The 18358-nt window shown below is 42.3% G+C and overlaps 1 protein-coding gene across 1 annotated transcript in view; it reads left to right on the top strand.

Annotated features, from left to right (window-relative positions):
* CENPS (centromere protein S) overlaps positions 1–15879 on the top strand; it is a 61646-nt gene extending 45767 nt beyond the window's left edge. Inside the window, exons 6-7 of the mRNA XM_063435687.1 lie at positions 1504–1651; positions 15409–15879. Of these exons, the coding sequence (XP_063291757.1) occupies positions 1504–1651; positions 15409–15618 (358 nt within the window). The 3' untranslated portion in view covers positions 15619–15879. The remainder of the gene's footprint in view (positions 1–1503; positions 1652–15408) is intronic.
* Positions 15880–18358: the final 2479 nt, after the last annotated feature.

Here is an 18358-nt window from a genome sequence, read left to right as displayed (position 1 = left end):
GAGCTGGGGGGATTCCCTGGGGTCCAGTGGTGTTGCTGGCCAGGCTGTCACCCGGCTGGCTGACTGGCGGGCGCGCGAGGGAGCACTGTCCCCTGGGTGCTCCCTCGCGCGCCGCGTACTGATGCCGGAGCCGGAAGATGATGTCATCTTCCGGCTCCGGTTTCAGTGCGGTGCGCGAGGGAGCTGAAGAGGGAGCACCCAGGGGACAGTGCTCCCTCGCACGCGCCAGCCAGCCGGGTGACAGCAGGGCCAGCCTCGGGGGGCCCGGAGGTGGCCGGCTCCTGGGCCCCCCAGCAGAAGAGGCTGGCCCTGTGGGTACATACCTGGGTCGCAGGGTGGCCGGGCCCGGTCGCAGCCGCGACCCCTGCGACCCTGGTATGTACGCCACTGTTTGATAGTGTCCTAACCTCAACATCTGAGGAAAGGGATTTAGGGGTGATTATTTCTGATGCCTTAAAGGTAGGCAGACAATGTAATAGAGCAGCAGGAAATGCTAGCAGAATGCTTGGTTGTATAGGGAGAGGTATTAGCAGTAGAAAGAGGGAAGTGCTCATGCCATTGTACAGAACACTGGTGAGACCTCACTTGGAATATTGTACGCAGTACTGGAGACCGTATCTTCAGAAGGATATTGATACCTTAGAGAGAGAGAGAGAGAGTGTACAGAGAAGGGCTACTAAACTGGTTCATGGATTGCAGGATAAAACTTACCAGGAAAGGTTAAAGGATCTTAACATGTATAGCTTGGAGGAAAGACGAGACAGGGGGGATATGATAGAAACATTTAAATACATAAAGGGAATCAACACAGTAAAGGAGGAGACTATATTTAAAATAAGAAAAACCACCACAACAAGAGGACATAGTCTTAAATTAGAGGGGCAAAGGTTTAAAAATAATATCAGGAAGTATTACTTTACTGAGAGGGTAGTGGATGCATGGAATAGCCTTCCAGCTGAAGTGGTAGAGGTTAACACGGTGAGGGAGTTTAAGCATGTGTGGGATAGGCATAAGGCTATCCTAACTATAAGATAAGGCCAGGGACTAATGAAAGTATTTAGAAAATTGGGCAGACTAGATGGGCCGAATGGTTCTTCTCTGCCGTCACATTCTGTGTTGGCAGATATCTGAAATCCTCGTCATTTTCTGGTAACTAGGTTTATTATAAGCTTGACACTTGATGAATAGACCTGATACGTTGGGATGGCAGACTTTGTATTCTCAGTATAATTATGGAATAATAGAGGCAGACCCATAAACAGCTTCTCATATTAAGACTCCATTCACCCCTCTGTGCTTATGCCCCCCACCCCAGGTACTAACGCAAGCCCCCCATTCAGTTGTGTGAATACTCACTCATGAGTTTCCGGCTTGCGTAAAGAAGATTTAATTATGCTATTTAAATTCCCTGAGAGTGTAATGAGCCGGTTAATTACCCTTATTTATGCGTCACTGCTGGGGGCTACGATAGAACTGTATAAAAAGCTACAAATTACGGAAAAGCCAAACCGCTAGAAAGAAGCTTCCTGAGCCCCATATGAACAAGATGTTCCTTCCAATGAGTTTCTTTCTCCTTCTCCTGGTGACTTCCCGCACACTCCAGGCCGCTGCGGTTACCCGGCAGGACAAGCTGACAGTCAGCGAAGGCAAGGTATGAACTGCAAACGGGGGGACAGTGTCAGCAACTTCATCCAGCCAGGGGATGGATCAATCTGTCTCGCTATCTAAGCTCTTATTAGAAACCATGACATCTTGCTTTGCTTATTTTTAAAGGGGTAGTTTTGGGAGTGTAAAAAGCAACCCCAAAACTATTTAGAAGTAATAAATAATAAATATTAGACTATACTGCTTCCACCGGAAGGCCATTCTGGGAAATAACTATAATTTCAATAACCTTTTAGACTTTTTACTGGAAGGCTGTTCCAGGTATGTTATGCCTCAACATTAGTGTTACCTTTACTGCACATTGTGTACATCACTGTTACATGTACTGGAAGATTGTTCCTGGTATCTACTACTCTTTCACTATCAGTGCCCTGCTTTCTCTAGAAGGTTATTCCATGTATCTCCTTCCCTTTCTATATAGGATTTGTCAAGCTGGAGCACTGAATCCAGTATTTTAGATTAAGTCCCAAATACTTGTCTATTCTCTCTATTTGTTAGACATTTTCCCATTTGATTTACCATCTGTTATGATTAAATGTGTTATCTGCAAAAAGACAAGCCTTCCTTACATGTCACCGAGTAACCTTGCCTTGCTATGAATGTATTAAAGGGACACTCCAGACCCCTAAAGCCGTTTAGCTTGCTTGAGTGCTTCATGTATGAAAAGTGCAGCATTCAATAGAAATTGGCACCTTAAAAGAACACTCCAAAGATTGAGGGGAAATTGCTATTTAGCAGACATATCCCATTTCTTGCTGTGTGTTGCTATTGGGGGTATATCTTGTAGTTTTTATGACCCCACACCTTGCAAGCCCTCCCCTTCTTCTCTGGAAGAGACAGACATTCAGTCGCTTCACAGGGAAATAACCAATCTGAGGATTCTCTAAGTCTCTTCACAGGGAAATAACCAATCTGAGGATTCTCTAAGTCTCTTCACAGGGAAATAACCAATCTGAGGATTCTCTAAGTCTCTTCACAGGGAAATAACCAATCTGAGGATTCTCTAAGTCTCTTCACAGGGAATTAACCAATCTGAGGATTCTCTAAGTCTCTTCACAGGGAAATTACCAATCTGAGGATTCTCTAAATCTCTTCACAGGGAAATAACCAATCTGAGGATTCTCTAAGTCTCTTCACAGGGAAATAACCAATCTGAGGATTCTCTAAGTCTCTTCACAGGGAAATAACCAATCTGAGGATTCTCTAAGTCTCTTCACAGGGAAATAACCAATCTGAGGATTCTCTAAGTCTCTTCACAGGGAAATAACCAATCTGAGGACTCTCTAAGTCTCTTCACAGGGAAATTACCAATCTGAGGATTCTCTAAGTCTCTTCACAGGGAAAAAAAAATCTGAGGATTCTCTATTAGAATCCTCTGAAGTTGTCCTTTTGATAGACAGTCTTAAGTTTTATAACTTAATGGAAAAGTGCAAATAGAAATCATCTCTATAAACTAGAATTAAAATAGGACACGCTCCCCACTCCATGGGGCACTTAAGTCAGCTGAAGGTGTAGAGTGGTCCTTTAATGACTGAAACTTGTTACATCCCCCTGGCTGTCAATCAGACAACAAGTCTTGTTACTTCCTGGTTTGGTTAGCTCAGTGCAGCTAAACTGAAAAGGTCAATCGCCCAGAACACCTGCCTTGCAAAGACTTCTCATTGAGTTGTATTGGGAAGTCTGTGATTTGAATTAGTGATTTTTTATTTGGAGTTATGTATATGTTCAATCTACATAATGTACTGGGAAGAGGTTCATTCACTCGAGCAGAAAATAGAAAATATCTTAAGGCGATATTCCAAGCTCCATATAATCATCTCTTGGATTATGGGGCAAGGAGGTCCCCAGTCCATACCACCAACATTGAGGTCCAGAGAAGCAGGATTCCAATGGGAGAGGGTAAAGCGGGTGTAACAGTGATACAATTGTATCGCTGGCTCCACCCAAAGGAAGCAGGTCAGCCGTGCATTAATGCAAGCAGGCTAGCCTACTGAGGTCAGGACATGAAGGGAGCACTGTTTCAGCACTTTGCAGGGTCCTAGTGCCCTGAGCGTAGCACGAGAAAGTCTAATGAGGCGCTTACGCTATGCTTGTTGGGGACAAGGTCAGGACACCGTGACCATTCCCAAAAATCAAGACTGTCCCACAGGAATCGGGACTGTTGGGGGCCATGCTTGTCACAGTGTCCCTACATTCAGTTGCCTATAACTGCTATAACCCCTATCACTCTGAGCTGGCATGTGATTGCTATCAGCTTGAACGGATGTTATAGTCACCTTCTTATTGCGAACTAGAACTTCTATCACCAGCTGAATAAACTATCTTATAGATATCTGCTGATCAATTATCAGATATGATCCACGCTGTCATTGAATACAATGGGAAGGCTAAGATTGGCATCTGGATATGTAACAAACCGGAACATCAATGAGAAATATATATATTTTTTTATTTTTAATAAATCATCAATGTATTAAACTATGGTACATTTCCACCTGGAATGTCTCTTTAAAAATCGGAATTTTCGGGGGCGGGGCCTGACCGCCAAGCAGAGCGGACGCTAATCGGAACAGCTCCTGCTACCAGAGACAAAGATTGCGCTATAAAAGCCCCCAAACGACCTAAACTCGAAATATAAGGATACCGAGATAGCGGTGACGTTAAGGGGCTTCTAATGACTCCCACTATGCAGAGCTACCTGAGAGATTACTCCGTTTGTCCTGCGAAGCCGACAGGCGCGGGAGAGACGGCCGCTCTCCCGCTGCCACACGAGGCTGGAAGGCTGAATACGGGCCCACGTCCTCCCCCCTATGGACCGGCGGGGGTTATCCCAGTCCCGGGAGGCCGTTCACCTGCTCTAAGGCAACAACTCCAAGCTAAGCTGACTGATCCCGACATGGCGGACCACCCACGTGGGCCCTCGGCAGCGGCGCAGCAAACTACAGACGACAGAATCAGCGCCATCTTTGAGGCCTTCTGGCTTAAGCTGGAGAGGAGAATGAGAGACTCTCCCCTGTCCACACGAAGGAACTCACCCGAGAATGACCAAGAGAGACTCCCGACCGGACAGGCACTCACCAAAGCCCAAAGCCGACGGGACAAACCTTGGAGGCCTCCCAATCCAGAAGCTCGACCCACTGCCAGCAAGGGGCCCCAATATACGGGAAGAAAGTGATACCTAACCACTCTCCAGCCAGGGGCCACCCGAAAGCGCTGCAACCATCTACAACTACTTACCCAGCAGCCACGGTGAAGTCGCAGGGGCCAGGAAAGTCTGACCACACCGCATTCCTTCCTGGGCCGAAGGCCCCCCGGAGAACACCTCCACAGCACCAGCCACACCGCCGGAAGCCCAACCGTTGCAGGCGATGGCGAAACATCCAAGCTCTCCAAGGCGCCCAACAGAGGGAAGACTCGGCCTCCACTGCGAGATCCCGTGTCTGTGGCCCGCAGGTGCTGGCCTTCATACCGGCCTGGGGCTGGGGTGCTCACTCCTCACAGCTACGACCTACCAAACCCCTGCCGACCCGACCAGCGCGAGATGCCAGCCTCCCCAGTAGGGGCATCGGCTGACAGATGGCCCGCCGGCCCGCCGGCCCGCAGCCCCACTTCACGCCGCCCACAGCCGAGAACACTTTGGGGCACAGCCTGTTCTGTCCGTGCGGATACAATTTAGCAACCTCTAATGGCTATCCACACCGGGACATTGCTTTCTAGACGACAAAGTCGGCACTCAGCGAGTCTCATTGGACTTGATCGCTTCAAGTTGGTAAACTATGTAATCAGACGACCTAGCCTGTAATACTAGCGACACTGCCACTTTTAGACTAAGCTTGCTTAATAGCATTACAATGTCCAACCTGCATAGCTAGTGTTGCAAGGTTATCCTGCTTATTCCTCCCCAACACCAGCTGCCACGGCTGCCCACAGGTTGACCAAGTTAACTTTTTATTCAGATATGGTTTCCTTATTATATTAGTTTGACAAAGCAGTCCAAGTATGAGAGACTCAATAACTCCAGTTAAGTTAGAAAAAGCAAGTATAGCTTTATCTTTGCCACATCTTTTTGTTTCATCTTTGTATGTTTATTGAAGTTGTTGTGGCTCTGTCTTTCATAACTTGACTTGTATAACATTTAACCACACGCCTGTATTTGCCTTCATTTAATTAGGCTTAACCCAAACAAAAAAAAACTACATGCATTTGATATAACGCCACCTAACGACCAGCCATTTGGTTCAGAGGGCAGGCAGAGGGCACTACATCAAAGCCAAACCTAAAGCGAACTTAAACGTGTTCTCCTATGATGTTTCATGTAAGCAACGTTTACTTATGCTACTTTTATAATTATACTTAAATATGCTAGCCTTCCTAGCTACTTCTCACTCTGTTGAAATAATTGTTTAGTTGAACTTACCAAATTTACAAAAACGTGCGAATCCTCACGCCAGTGTTTATTCTATGTACAAACTGTGACACGCTGTTGTGGCGTATGTTGATATGTCTGTAACCCCCCGCACAACAAAAATAAAGAATTAAAAAAAAAATCGGAATTTTCGTCACTGAAAATAGATAATCTGTGCATTGTAGTTATATAATCTGTGAAACAGTGGATACATATTATAGCATTCACTCACCCATGTAAATGTTTATGTATGATGGTGTGTTATGGTCCCTTTAAATCTGTCACATGTACGTTTTTAGAAAAACCCGATAACGTACTAAAACTAAAAGCCATGGATTGTGGTATCATTTTTTTACATTTGACCATATTCTGTCAATTTCTCCATATGTTTCAGATGGACAAATAGGGGCAGTTTAAAAGGGACACTATAGTCACCAGAACAACTCCAGCTCAATGTATATTTTATGGTGTCTATTGCCTGTACCTGCAGGCATTTTCATGGAAAAGACAGTGTTTGCATTACTGCCCAAGGAAACCCTTCAGTGGCCATCACTTAGATCATCACTTAGATGGCCACTAGAGGTGCTTCCTTGGTTGTGCAGTACTGACATTCAGCATCTCCACGCTCTGCACAAAGGTGATGAACGTTCCTCATAGAGATGCATTGATTCAATGCATCTCTATGAGAAGATGCTGATGTGCAATAGTCTCACAATGAATTCCTATTGGAAAGCATTGGATTGGCTCAGATAGTCAATTCTGATGATCTCAGACAAGGAGGCGGATCAGAGGCGGAGTAAAGGTGAGTTTCTTTCATTTTAGAGATGGTGCTGTTCTGTCTAGGTGACTTAATAATAACAATTTATGCAACTAAAATGTAATAAGGTTTCTAAACAGCTCTGTTATACACTAAGACACCCCAACAATATGGAAAGGCAAGAAAAGAGGAACATTAGGGGAGAAAAGAGGGACAGAGGGATTTGGGTCCAAAATAGCGACTGACCCCCCTAAATAGACACTTGGGAGGTATGAAGTTAATCTAACCCCTTAATACCATGCTTGTGGGCAATGTGGGAAATGCGAAACATGCACACACTCCCATATAACAAGCGTGTATGTGCTCTGGGCATCATGGGATGGCGATGTTGCCCTGGCCAGAAGCCGGTGAGTGTCTGTGAACCACTCACCCCAGTAATTTAACGAGGTAAGGGAATGAAACGTCACAATTCCTTTAAGAATGGCTTCATTCATGGACGTTTGTTGTGTACCTGGAATATTGCTCAGACAGTTGTAAATGGCCAGTGACAGATTGGTCACGTTATAACTTGTTTTCCGTTCTTAACTGCTTTCAATTGATCCATTTGTAAAACGAAGTTAGCCATCAGAAATCTGTAGCTAATTTTGGTGAAAGCTGATTCAGATAAAGAAGAAACAATGTTTAAAGCTACACTCTAATGAAAAATGTTTATATAATGTGACGTGTTCCTTACTACTGCATATTACTGCCCCTCCCCCCTTAAAATGAATAAAATATTTAAAAGTCATTAAAAATGACCTTGATTCCAGCGCCAGTCTCATCGCTGCAGCCAGAGCCTCCTCCATCAAGCTTGATGATCTATGTCCAATCAGATGTTTGTCATAAGTAAACATTGAGGATGCGCTGCGCATGCACAGCAATCACTGGAATCTGCTCCTCATTGTATGGCATTGGCATAGTTTGCTGCTTGATACCAGATGTAGAATGGATTTATTAACTTAATCTATTTCTGTCCATGTGACGAGAGCAATCTCGCCACATTGCATTGGAGAAGCCTGGTTGCCCGCCTGCTGCCTTTGGACTATGGCCCTGGGAGATTGGGCCCTTTAAAAACAGTATTCGGCCATACCAGAGTGTATGTCACTCATTCTGGCCCTTTAAATACAGGGCCATTCGGTACTTGCCCTGTGTGAGCGGTGATACCCCGGATAGCTATACCATGGAGCCCATTCATATAATGAAAGACTATGGGAAAGACTTTAGCTCCATGGCATTCGGTACTTGCCCTGTGTGAGCGGTGATACCCCGGATAGCTATACCATGGAGCCCATTCATATAATGAAAGACTATGGGAAAGACTTTAGCTCCATGGCAATTGAACTGTAAATGTGTGGTCTGAGCGCCATTCAATAATATGCGCTCATACCTAAGCTATCTAGTGATATGTTGCATGTCTTTATTTTAAGTAGTAAATGTAACCTTGTGTATTTTATTGTATTTTATGTCTTTTTGCAACCATGTGCTCAATGGAGTCTGCCTCTATCCCTGGATATAATTGGATTATTTTCCCATTGTCTCCAGGATAGAGGGCTCTGTAAAACCGGTCTGAGCCAGATAGCCATGTGCCAGCCAGGGCCCAAAAGATATTTTACTAACTTTTGAACCCCTGGTCTGATTCATGCCATTTTTTTATATGTTGTTCCCTGAATGGATTGATTGTGAATATGTAATTTTTATGTGAATGTGATGTATGATTTTAGAGTTATGAAACTTGGGTAGAAAGTATGTTTAACTGTATGTGTAATTGAGTTTCCTCTCAGTATAAGGGGAGGGAATATGTGGGATGTAACTGATATGTGATTGGTTGTTTTATCCCTCCCTGTGGGCGGTCCTGTATTTGAAAAGACTGTAATAAAAACCAGGCTGGGTGTGCCAGCACCTCAGACCACTGCTTGACCCTCAACATGGAGCCTTGTCTCGTTCTTGGGGGGATTCACTGTATGCTGTTGGAGACTGATTGCCAGGAGTGTAAGCCGCTTGGGAGCTTTTCCTGTTCGTCTGCTAGCAGCTATTCGTGAGGTTCCGGTTCGGGAGTTTGGAGTGCTACCTTATTCCCTTGTATGCAGTTCGGGAGTTTGGTGCATTCACTTATATCCAATTCGTGAGTTTTGGTGATTCTACAGTAGCTGTGCCTGTCTGTGAAAAGGGGATTATCGCCTAAACGGATTTTAACCCCTTGTCTGCTGAAACGGTCCGTTACAGTCCAGATCCCCTAATGGCTGCCTGTCTCGCAGCCAGTCATGAACGTGGAAACGTTATGATGTCAACAATAGTGGCATTTCTCAAAAACAGCAGTGAGCTGCTTATATAACCACAGATCACTTTATTAACATGAGGTGATATCAGTGCTGGGAGTGAGACCATACCTCCCAATATTTTAAATGGATAAAGAGGGAATCTTTACTTTTAGAGGATGGCTGGGGGTGTGACCATGGGCGGCCTGTTCTGAAAACCTTTAGGTGACTTTCTAATAATTTATGGAACTAAAATGTAATCTGGAATAAATATAATGAGTCTTATTTCCACAGACCGAGTTCTAAACACATTTATTGTGGTTTAAAGACACATTACTGGGAGTATTATTACTGTGGAGCTCTGTTATACACTCAGACACACTACTGGGAGTATTATTGCTGTGGAGCTCTGTTATACACTCAGATACATTACTGGGAGTATTATTGCTGTGGAGCTCTGTTATACACTCAGACACATTACTGAGAGTATTATCGCTGTGGAGCTCTGTTATACACTCAGACACATTACTGGGAGTATTATTGCTGTGGAGCTCTGTTATACACTCAGATACATTACTGGGAGTATTATTGCTGTGGAGCTCTGTTATACACTCAGACACATTACTGGGAGTATTATCGCTGTGGAGCTCTGTTATACACTCAGACACATTACTGGGAGTAGTATTGCTGTGGAGCTCTGTTATACACTCAGACACATTACTGGGAGTATTATTGCTGTGGAGCTCTGTTATACACTCAGACACATTACTGGGAGTATTATTGCTGTGGAGCTCTGTTATACACTCAGACACATTACTGGGAGTATTATTGCTGTGGAGCTCTGTTATACACTCAGACACATTACTGGGAGTATTATCGCTGTGGAGCTCTGTTATACACTCAGACACATTACTGGGAGTAGTATTGCTGTGGAGCTCTGTTATACACTCAGACACATTACTGGGAGTATTATTGCTGTGGAGCTCTGTTATACACTCAGACACATTACTGGGAGTATTATTGCTGTGGAGCTCTGTTATACACTCAGACACATTACTGGGAGTATTATTGCTGTGGAGCTCTGTTATACGCTCAGACACATTACTGGGAGTATTATTGCTGTGGGGCTCTGTTATACACTCAGACACATTACTGAGAGTATTATTGATGTGGGGCTCTGTTATACACTCAGACACATTACTGGGAGTATTATTACTGTGGAGCTCTGTTATACACTCAGACACATTACTGGGAGTATTATTGCTGTGGAGCTCTGTTATATACTCAGACACATTGCTGGGAGTATTACTGTTGGGGAGCTCTATTATACACTCAGACACATTACTGGGAGTATTATTGCTGTGGAGCTCTGTTATACACTCAGACACATTACTGGGAGTATTATTACTGTGGGGCTCTGTTATACACTCAGACACATTACTGGGAGTATTATTGCTGTGGGGCTCTGTTATACACTCAGACACATTACTGGGAGTATTATTGCTGTGGAGCTCTGTTATACACTCAGACACATTACTGGGAGTATTATTACTGTGGGGCTCTGTTATACACTCAGACACATTACTGGGAGTATTATTGCTGTGGAGCTCTGTTATACACTCAGACACATTACTGGGAGTATTATTGCTGTGGAGCTCTGTTATACACTCAGACACATTACTGGGAGTATTATTACTGTGGGGCTCTAATATACACTCATACACATTACTGGGAGTATTATCGCTGTGGAGCTCTGTTATACACTCAGACACATTACTGGGAGTATTATTGCTGTGGAGCTCTGTTATACACTCAGACACATTACTGGGAGTATTATTGCTGTGGAGCTCTGTTATACACTCAGACACATTACTGGGAGTATTATTGCTGTGGAGCTCTGTTATACACTCAGATACATTACTGGGAGTATTATTGCTGTGGAGCTCTGTTATACACTCAGACACATTACTGGGAGTATTATTGCCGTGGAGCTCTGTTATACACTGAGACACATTACTGGGAGTATTATTGCCGTGGAGCTCTGTTATACACTGAGACACATTACTGGGAGTATTATTGCTGTGGAGCTCTGTTATACACACAGACACATTACTGGGAGTATTATTAATGTGGAGCTCTGTTTTACACTCAGACACATTACTGGGAGTATTATTGCTGTGGAGCTCTGTTATACACACTGACACATTACTGGGAGTATTATTGCTGTGGAGCTCTGTTATACACTCAGACACATTACTGGGAGTATTATTGCCGTGGAGCTCTGTGATACACTCACACACATTACTGGGAGTATTATTGCCGTGGAGCTCTGTTATACACTGAGACACATTACTGGGAGTATTATTGCCGTGGAGCTCTGTTATACACTGAGACACATTACTGGGAGTATTATTGCTGTGGAGCTCTGTTATACACTCAGACACATTACTGGGAGTATTATTGCTGTGGAGCTCTGTTATACACTCAGACACATTACTGGGAGTATTATTGCTGTGGGGCTCTGTTATACACTCAGACACATTACTGGGAGTATTATAGCTGTGGGGCTCTGTTATACACTCAGACACATTACTGAGAGTATTATTGATGTGGGGCTCTGTTATACACTCAGACACATTACTGAGAGTATTATTGTTGTGGAGCTCTGTTATACACTCAGACACATTACTGGGAGTATCATTGCTGTGGAGCTCTGTTATACACTCAGACACATTACTGGGAGTATTATTGCTGTGGGGCTCTGTTATACACTCAGACACATTACTGAGAGTATTATTGATGTGGGGCTCTGTTATACACTCAGACACATTACTGGGAGTATTATTACTGCGGGGCTCTGTTATACACTCAGACACATTACTGAGAGTATTATTGTTGTGGAGCTCTGTTATACACTCAGACACATTACTGGGAGTATTATTGCTGTGGAGCTCTGTTATACACTCAGACACATTACTGGGAGTATTATTACTGTGGGGCTCTGTTATACACTCAGACACATTACTGGGAGTATTATTACTGTGGGGCTCTGTTATACACTCAGACATATTACTGGGAGTATTATTGCTGTGGAGCTCTGTTATACACTCAGACACATTACTGGGAGTATTATTACTGTGGGGCTCTGTTATACACTCAGACACATTACTGGGAGTATTATTACTGTGGAGCTCTGTTATACACTCAGACACATTACTGGGAGTATTATTGCTGTGGGGCTCTGTTATACACTCAGACACATTACTGGGAGTATTATTGCTGTGGAGCTCTGTTATACACTCAGACACATTACTGGCAGTATTATTGCTGTGGAGCTCTGTTATACACTCAGACACATTACTGGGAGTATTATTACTGTGGGGCTCTGTTATACACTCAGACACATTACTGGGAGTATTATTGCTGTGGAGCTCTGTTATACACTCAGACACATTACTGAGAGTATTATTGATGTGGGGCTCTGTTATACACTCAGACACATTACTTGGAGTATTATTGCCGTGGAGCTCTGTTATACACTCAGACACATTACTGGGAGTATTATTGCTGTGGAGCTCTGTTATACATTCAGACACACCAACAATATGGAGCTCTTAGAAAAGATCGACAGAGGGATTTGGGCTCAAAGTAGGGACTGTCCTCCTAAATAGGGACTCTTGGGAGGTGTGGCTGAGACTGTCCCTTCAATTTTCAGGGATTATCAAACTGCAGATTGTAGTAGACATTTCAGGAACATACTTAGTGAATTATAGTCACTGATATATCTAATCACTTAGTAACTATTGCCTCATTGATAGGGTGGTGGATATATGGAATAAACATTCAGGATAAGGGATAGAGCTTGTGATAATCAGCAATAGGATAAACTCCCCAGATGGCACCCCAGTTCACTAGCATTCATTCTTTGGTGAATTAACCACAAAGGGACATTTAAAAAAAAAATGAAAAATCCTCGCAGTCAGTCTTTTATAAGTTACGTTTTGCATTCACGTGTAGCTAAATCTTTAATTTTATAAATCTTTTTCTCTGGAGCGCACGCTACGTCCTTGACAAAGTACCGTGACATTTAATAATAGTGAAATAACATAATTCTGCTTTTTTTTTTTTACAGATGTTAGTAAAAGGGGAAAGGAAAGAACAAATCAAATGGCTAATTATTATAAAGCACCATCATTTTTCTGTGACATCAGTGGTTTTTTAAAGACGCGACTCTAACCTTTTACACATACGTCTGCAGCAAATTCATAGAAAAAATGACAGATTCTGACAGATAATGTACTGCCAGACTCCACCGCTGCACTTCCCCTTACGATTTTAATGTAATAACCCAGTTTAATGGTTACATTTATGGACTGTTTCCTGGAACTTTTTCAAAAAACTGAAAAAAAAGTAAATGATTCTTTGAAATAGGAGCCTTTAAAATTGGAGAGATTTAATTAACTGTACAGGCCGCACTGAGTACCCAACCAGAGAACTACATCTTTCTTTTATAAGTTTATTTAGCCATTGATTTCCTTCCAATTCACCTTGGGGTTTTGAGATGCAGGTCTTCTATTAAATTAAATCTATGAACGTACTTATCTACAAATGGCTACAACGCATGCAGACCCTGTAAGAACACAGTTTTTCCAAACACATAGCACTGTTTTGGCTCATTTGACAAGTGGAGACATAATTTATAACAAATGGCTTAACTCTACAATACTAAATAGACCGGCAGGGCCTCTAACTCTCATGATGCTTTGTCAGCCTGAAGCCTCTTGCCAACCTTTTCACTTCGTTGACGAAAACACAAATTTGGTTTGTAACCCCATATTGTGATCCTGAGAACGGCCCTGATGTAGATACGATTTTTTATATTTAGGTGATGTTTTTTGGAAGCAGAATACCATCAGGTTCATTCGAAATCCCCAATATGCAAGAGTATTGATCATTTTTATTACGCTATTTCTGTTTCACTAATTGTTTGTGACAAAAAGGGTATTTTTGTTTTTATTCTTATGGACTGGCTCTGAGATATTGCAAGATATAATCAATAAGGAGGTGAAGGGGTTATCCTGACATCGTTTCTGTAAGGAATGGACAAACATGCATCCGTCATATGTGTGTGTTTTGGGGGGCGAGGGGAGCCATCATTGGAGAACAAACTAGATTCGGTTTAGTTTTTTTCATATTTATGTGCTAGCTATATATTTTATGTTTGAAATAAATGTTAGGGTCATTTTCTTTTTTGACGCAGAGAAATAGGTGATAAAGTGGTTAAGAGAAGGTTGGAAATCCTGACTGTCTCCAAATTCAGGAGCAGTTTGTTCACTGTGCAGGTAACGAGCAATAGCTGAAATTCTTTTGAAAAGTCTTATTTTTCGGAGCCAACTAATAAAAACTGCAAATCTGGAAATGTCTGTCACTTTTGAGAAAACATGCCATTTTCTGCCTCTCCCCAGCTTACACCGACTGTCTTTTTGTTCTAAAAATACTGCTGTGCGAGTCATGATGGCAGTAAAAGCCGTCACTTGATCTACAACGCCCTAGCTCTGTCCATAAAGCACTGCTTCTGAGATAAAGTCCAGGAGAGAAATAGAAAGTTAAGGGAACATTAACTGCCTGAGTTACTTCCGGGTTTGGTGGAGAGCTCATGTCAGAAGCTGCAGAGATGGGGGAACCTCTGATAGGAGTTTTATTAACTCGGTCCATTTAAATGGTAAGATGGCACTGTATGATAACATTCAAAGGTTGTTCAATTCACAGCAAATTCAAAGTTTCAAATGTAAAGGTTTACTTAAATCATTTGAAGTGGTCATGGTGCGTGGAGTCTGAATGTGCAGCGCCGCACATATAGCGTTTAACCCCTGTGCTGCCAGTGGTGTAACCCTACAATCTCAGCCAACCAACGGCAACGGCCGCTGCTTCCGGCTTCTGCAGCTCTGAAAAAATATATATATCTAAGCCAGCTATGTTTGCAGTTTGGCTATTTGGAATTCACTTTCAATTCTCACAAATATTCCTAAAATTGTCTATTTTGGTCTAAAATGTTAAGCTAACTTTAAATCCAATCTGAATTCCTGTCAATCCACACTTTAGTAATTAACTGACAGTCTATAGTTGTGTTGTGTGCAGCATCTTTTACAACAGTAGTCAACATGGCGACACTCTAGTCAATAGTGGCCATGTCTGCTTGGAGTAAGGGACATTGACAATCATAAGGATTGGTAGAATTCCAATATTAAATATTCTGAGCACTGAATATCTCCTTCTCTCTAACACAGGACATGTCAGAAGTCAGGAAGAATGCTTTTCTGGCCGCCCTTTCTGCCATATTTGATTGGACTTCATCGCAGGAGGACGACATACCTACTACAAATCGAGAAGAAGTGGACATGCAGTACAGGCCACAGAGGTCGACATTTATCCATCCTTCTGGCAAGGAGAGGTCTACGTGCAAAAACTTCTTCTGGAAGACGTTCTCCACATGTTGAGTGGGCTTTAAGACATGGTGTTCCCATAGAAATATTTACCCTGCTTTTCCAGACCCTAAAAGTGCAGTTATACTTCAAAAACATACAGCTTCCCGCTAGATAAATGATAGCTGTATATTTCACATACTGTTTCAGTTCAGTGTTTTATTTTAGGAAGTGGAGATTGCCGGGTGAATCTCACTACTGGGGGGTCTTCCAAAATGAAAGAAGTAATTCAATGAACACCTTACACGCCTGTAAAGGCTCCAAACAGCTAAATTAACTAAACAGCCTTGTAGCGATAAATGAAGAGAAAACTTTCTTAAGATATTATATTTTTACTTTTTCTAGAATATTAATTCTGAAAATGAACACATTTTAAACATGGTATAAGACCTAATGAGAAAGACGATGCACTGTGTTTATGGTGTTATGATCACTGACACGATGGGTGCACAAAAATGGCTCAAACAAAAATGGTATTTAACTCCGGAATTAAACTTTTTTTTTTATTTTTTAAAGAGAGTCTTCAGGGACAGTGCCTTTGACTATAACCCCTTAAAGATGAAGTAGTTATGGTGCTTGCTTAGAGTGACCCTTTAAGCACTCTTTAGAACACTTATTATAACCTACAACCTGATATATATACATAGATACAATATTATGTAAACATTTTAGCTTATGCTGAGAGCGAGAGATACGTTTGAGAAGTACAAATTAAATACTTTAATAATCCAATAATTGTAATACAAATTAGATTAAAGGGACACTATAGTCACCTGAACAACTTCAGCTTAATGAATCAGTTTTGGTATATAGAACATGCCCCTGCAGCCTCACTGCTCAATCCTCTGCCATTTAGGAGTTAAATCCCTTTGTTTATGAACCCTAGTCACACCTCCCTGCATGTGACTTGCACAGCCTTCCATAAACACTTCCTGCAAGTTCTGTTTAATTAAGATTTTCTTATCCCCTGCTCTGTTAATAGCTTGCTAGACCCTGCAAGAGCCTCCTGTATGTGATTAAAGTTCAATTTAGAGATTGAGATACAATTATTTAAGGTAAATTACATCTGTTTGAAAGTGAAACCAGTTTTTTTTCATGCAGGCTCTGTCAATCATAGCCAGGGGAGGTGTGGCTAGGGCTGCATAAACAGAAACAAAGTGATTTAACTCCTAAATGACAGTGAATTGAGCAGTGAAATTGCAGGGGAATGATCTATACACTAAAACGGCTCTATTTAGCTAAAGTAAATTAGGTGACTATAGTGTTCCTTTAATATTAGTAAGGTAACCCATTTATTTAAAGGATCACAATAGGATCAGGAACACAAACATATATTCCTGACCCTATAGTATTAAAACCACCATCTAGCCCCCCTGGGCCCCTCATGCCTCCATAAATATAGTAAAAATCTTACTGTATTCAAGCCTGAAGCTGTAGCTCTGCATACTCTTAGACTCAGAAAAAACAAGCAGTCTGCTGACATCATCAGAAGTGGTGGCCTGATCCAATCACATTGCTTCCCCATAGGACTGGCTGAGACTGATAAAGAGGCAGATCAGGGGCAGAGCCAGCAAAATTCAAACACAGCCCTGGCCAATCAGCATCTCCTCATAGAGATGAATTGAATCAATGTTTCTCTATGAGGAAAGTTCAGTGTCTGCATTCAGAGGGAGGAGATACTGAATGTTTGGATGCATTTTAGGCAGCCATGACCCAGGAAGGATCTCTAACAGCCATCTGAGGAGTGGCCAGTGAAGTTCTCACTAGGCTGTAATGTAAACACTGCATTTTCTCTGAAAAGACAGTGTTTACAGCAAAAAGCCTGAAGGTAATGATTCTACTCACCAGAACAAATTCAATAAGCTGTATCCTATACAATGATCTGTGTCCTATAAAATAAGCTGTATCCTATACAATGATCTGTGTCCTATAAAATAAGCTGTATATCATTCAATAAGCTGTATCCTATACAATGATCTGTGTCCTATAAAATAAGCTGTATATCATTCAATAAGCTGTATCCTATACAATGATCTGTGTCCTATAAAATAAGCTGTATATCATTCAATAAGCTGTAGTTGTTCTGGTGACTATAGTGTCCCTTTAAGGTTTTTGCACTGTGTTAAATCCAATAATAAGAATCAGAGACTCACATAAAATAAAGAATTGATACTAATCGGAGATAAAATGACATGCGCCTGTTACGCGATGTTGGAAATCAGTCCAGGATATTGGTAAACCAAAATAAGAGGCTGAGGGCCGTGTATAATGTGTCTTGTGCTCACATCTGATTCTCCACCTCAACTGTCTGACAATAAAGCAACTTATAGAATTGTGAACTGAGAACTGATTTGCAAATATTGGAGTCAAGAAAACCATCTACAACCTGGGCGTCAGCTCACTGCTCCTAAACCTGGAGCCAATAGCAATGCAATTTTTCATACCAAGCACCATCAAAATATATATTAAAATAATGTAAAGTAACTTCAGTTCTCTAAAAGCAGGCAATCCAACTTTTGGCCAGCCTCAGTGCGATGCTAGGCCTCCTTTATTGCAGGTGTGCTAATCAATGTGTCCAGTTATTTTTCACATACACCTACAGAGACACTTACTGGCCAGTTGGCGTTTTCACATACACCTACAGAGACACTTACTGGCCAGTTGGCGTTTTCACATCCACCTACAGAGACACTTACTGGCCAGTTGGCGTTTTCACATACACCTACAGAGACACTTACTGGCCAGTTGGCGTTTT

Source organism: Pelobates fuscus, chromosome 11 (assembly GCF_036172605.1).
Source record: "Pelobates fuscus isolate aPelFus1 chromosome 11, aPelFus1.pri, whole genome shotgun sequence".
NCBI lineage: Eukaryota > Metazoa > Chordata > Amphibia > Anura > Pelobatidae > Pelobates > Pelobates fuscus.
This window is presented reverse-complemented; position numbering and strand designations above follow the sequence as displayed.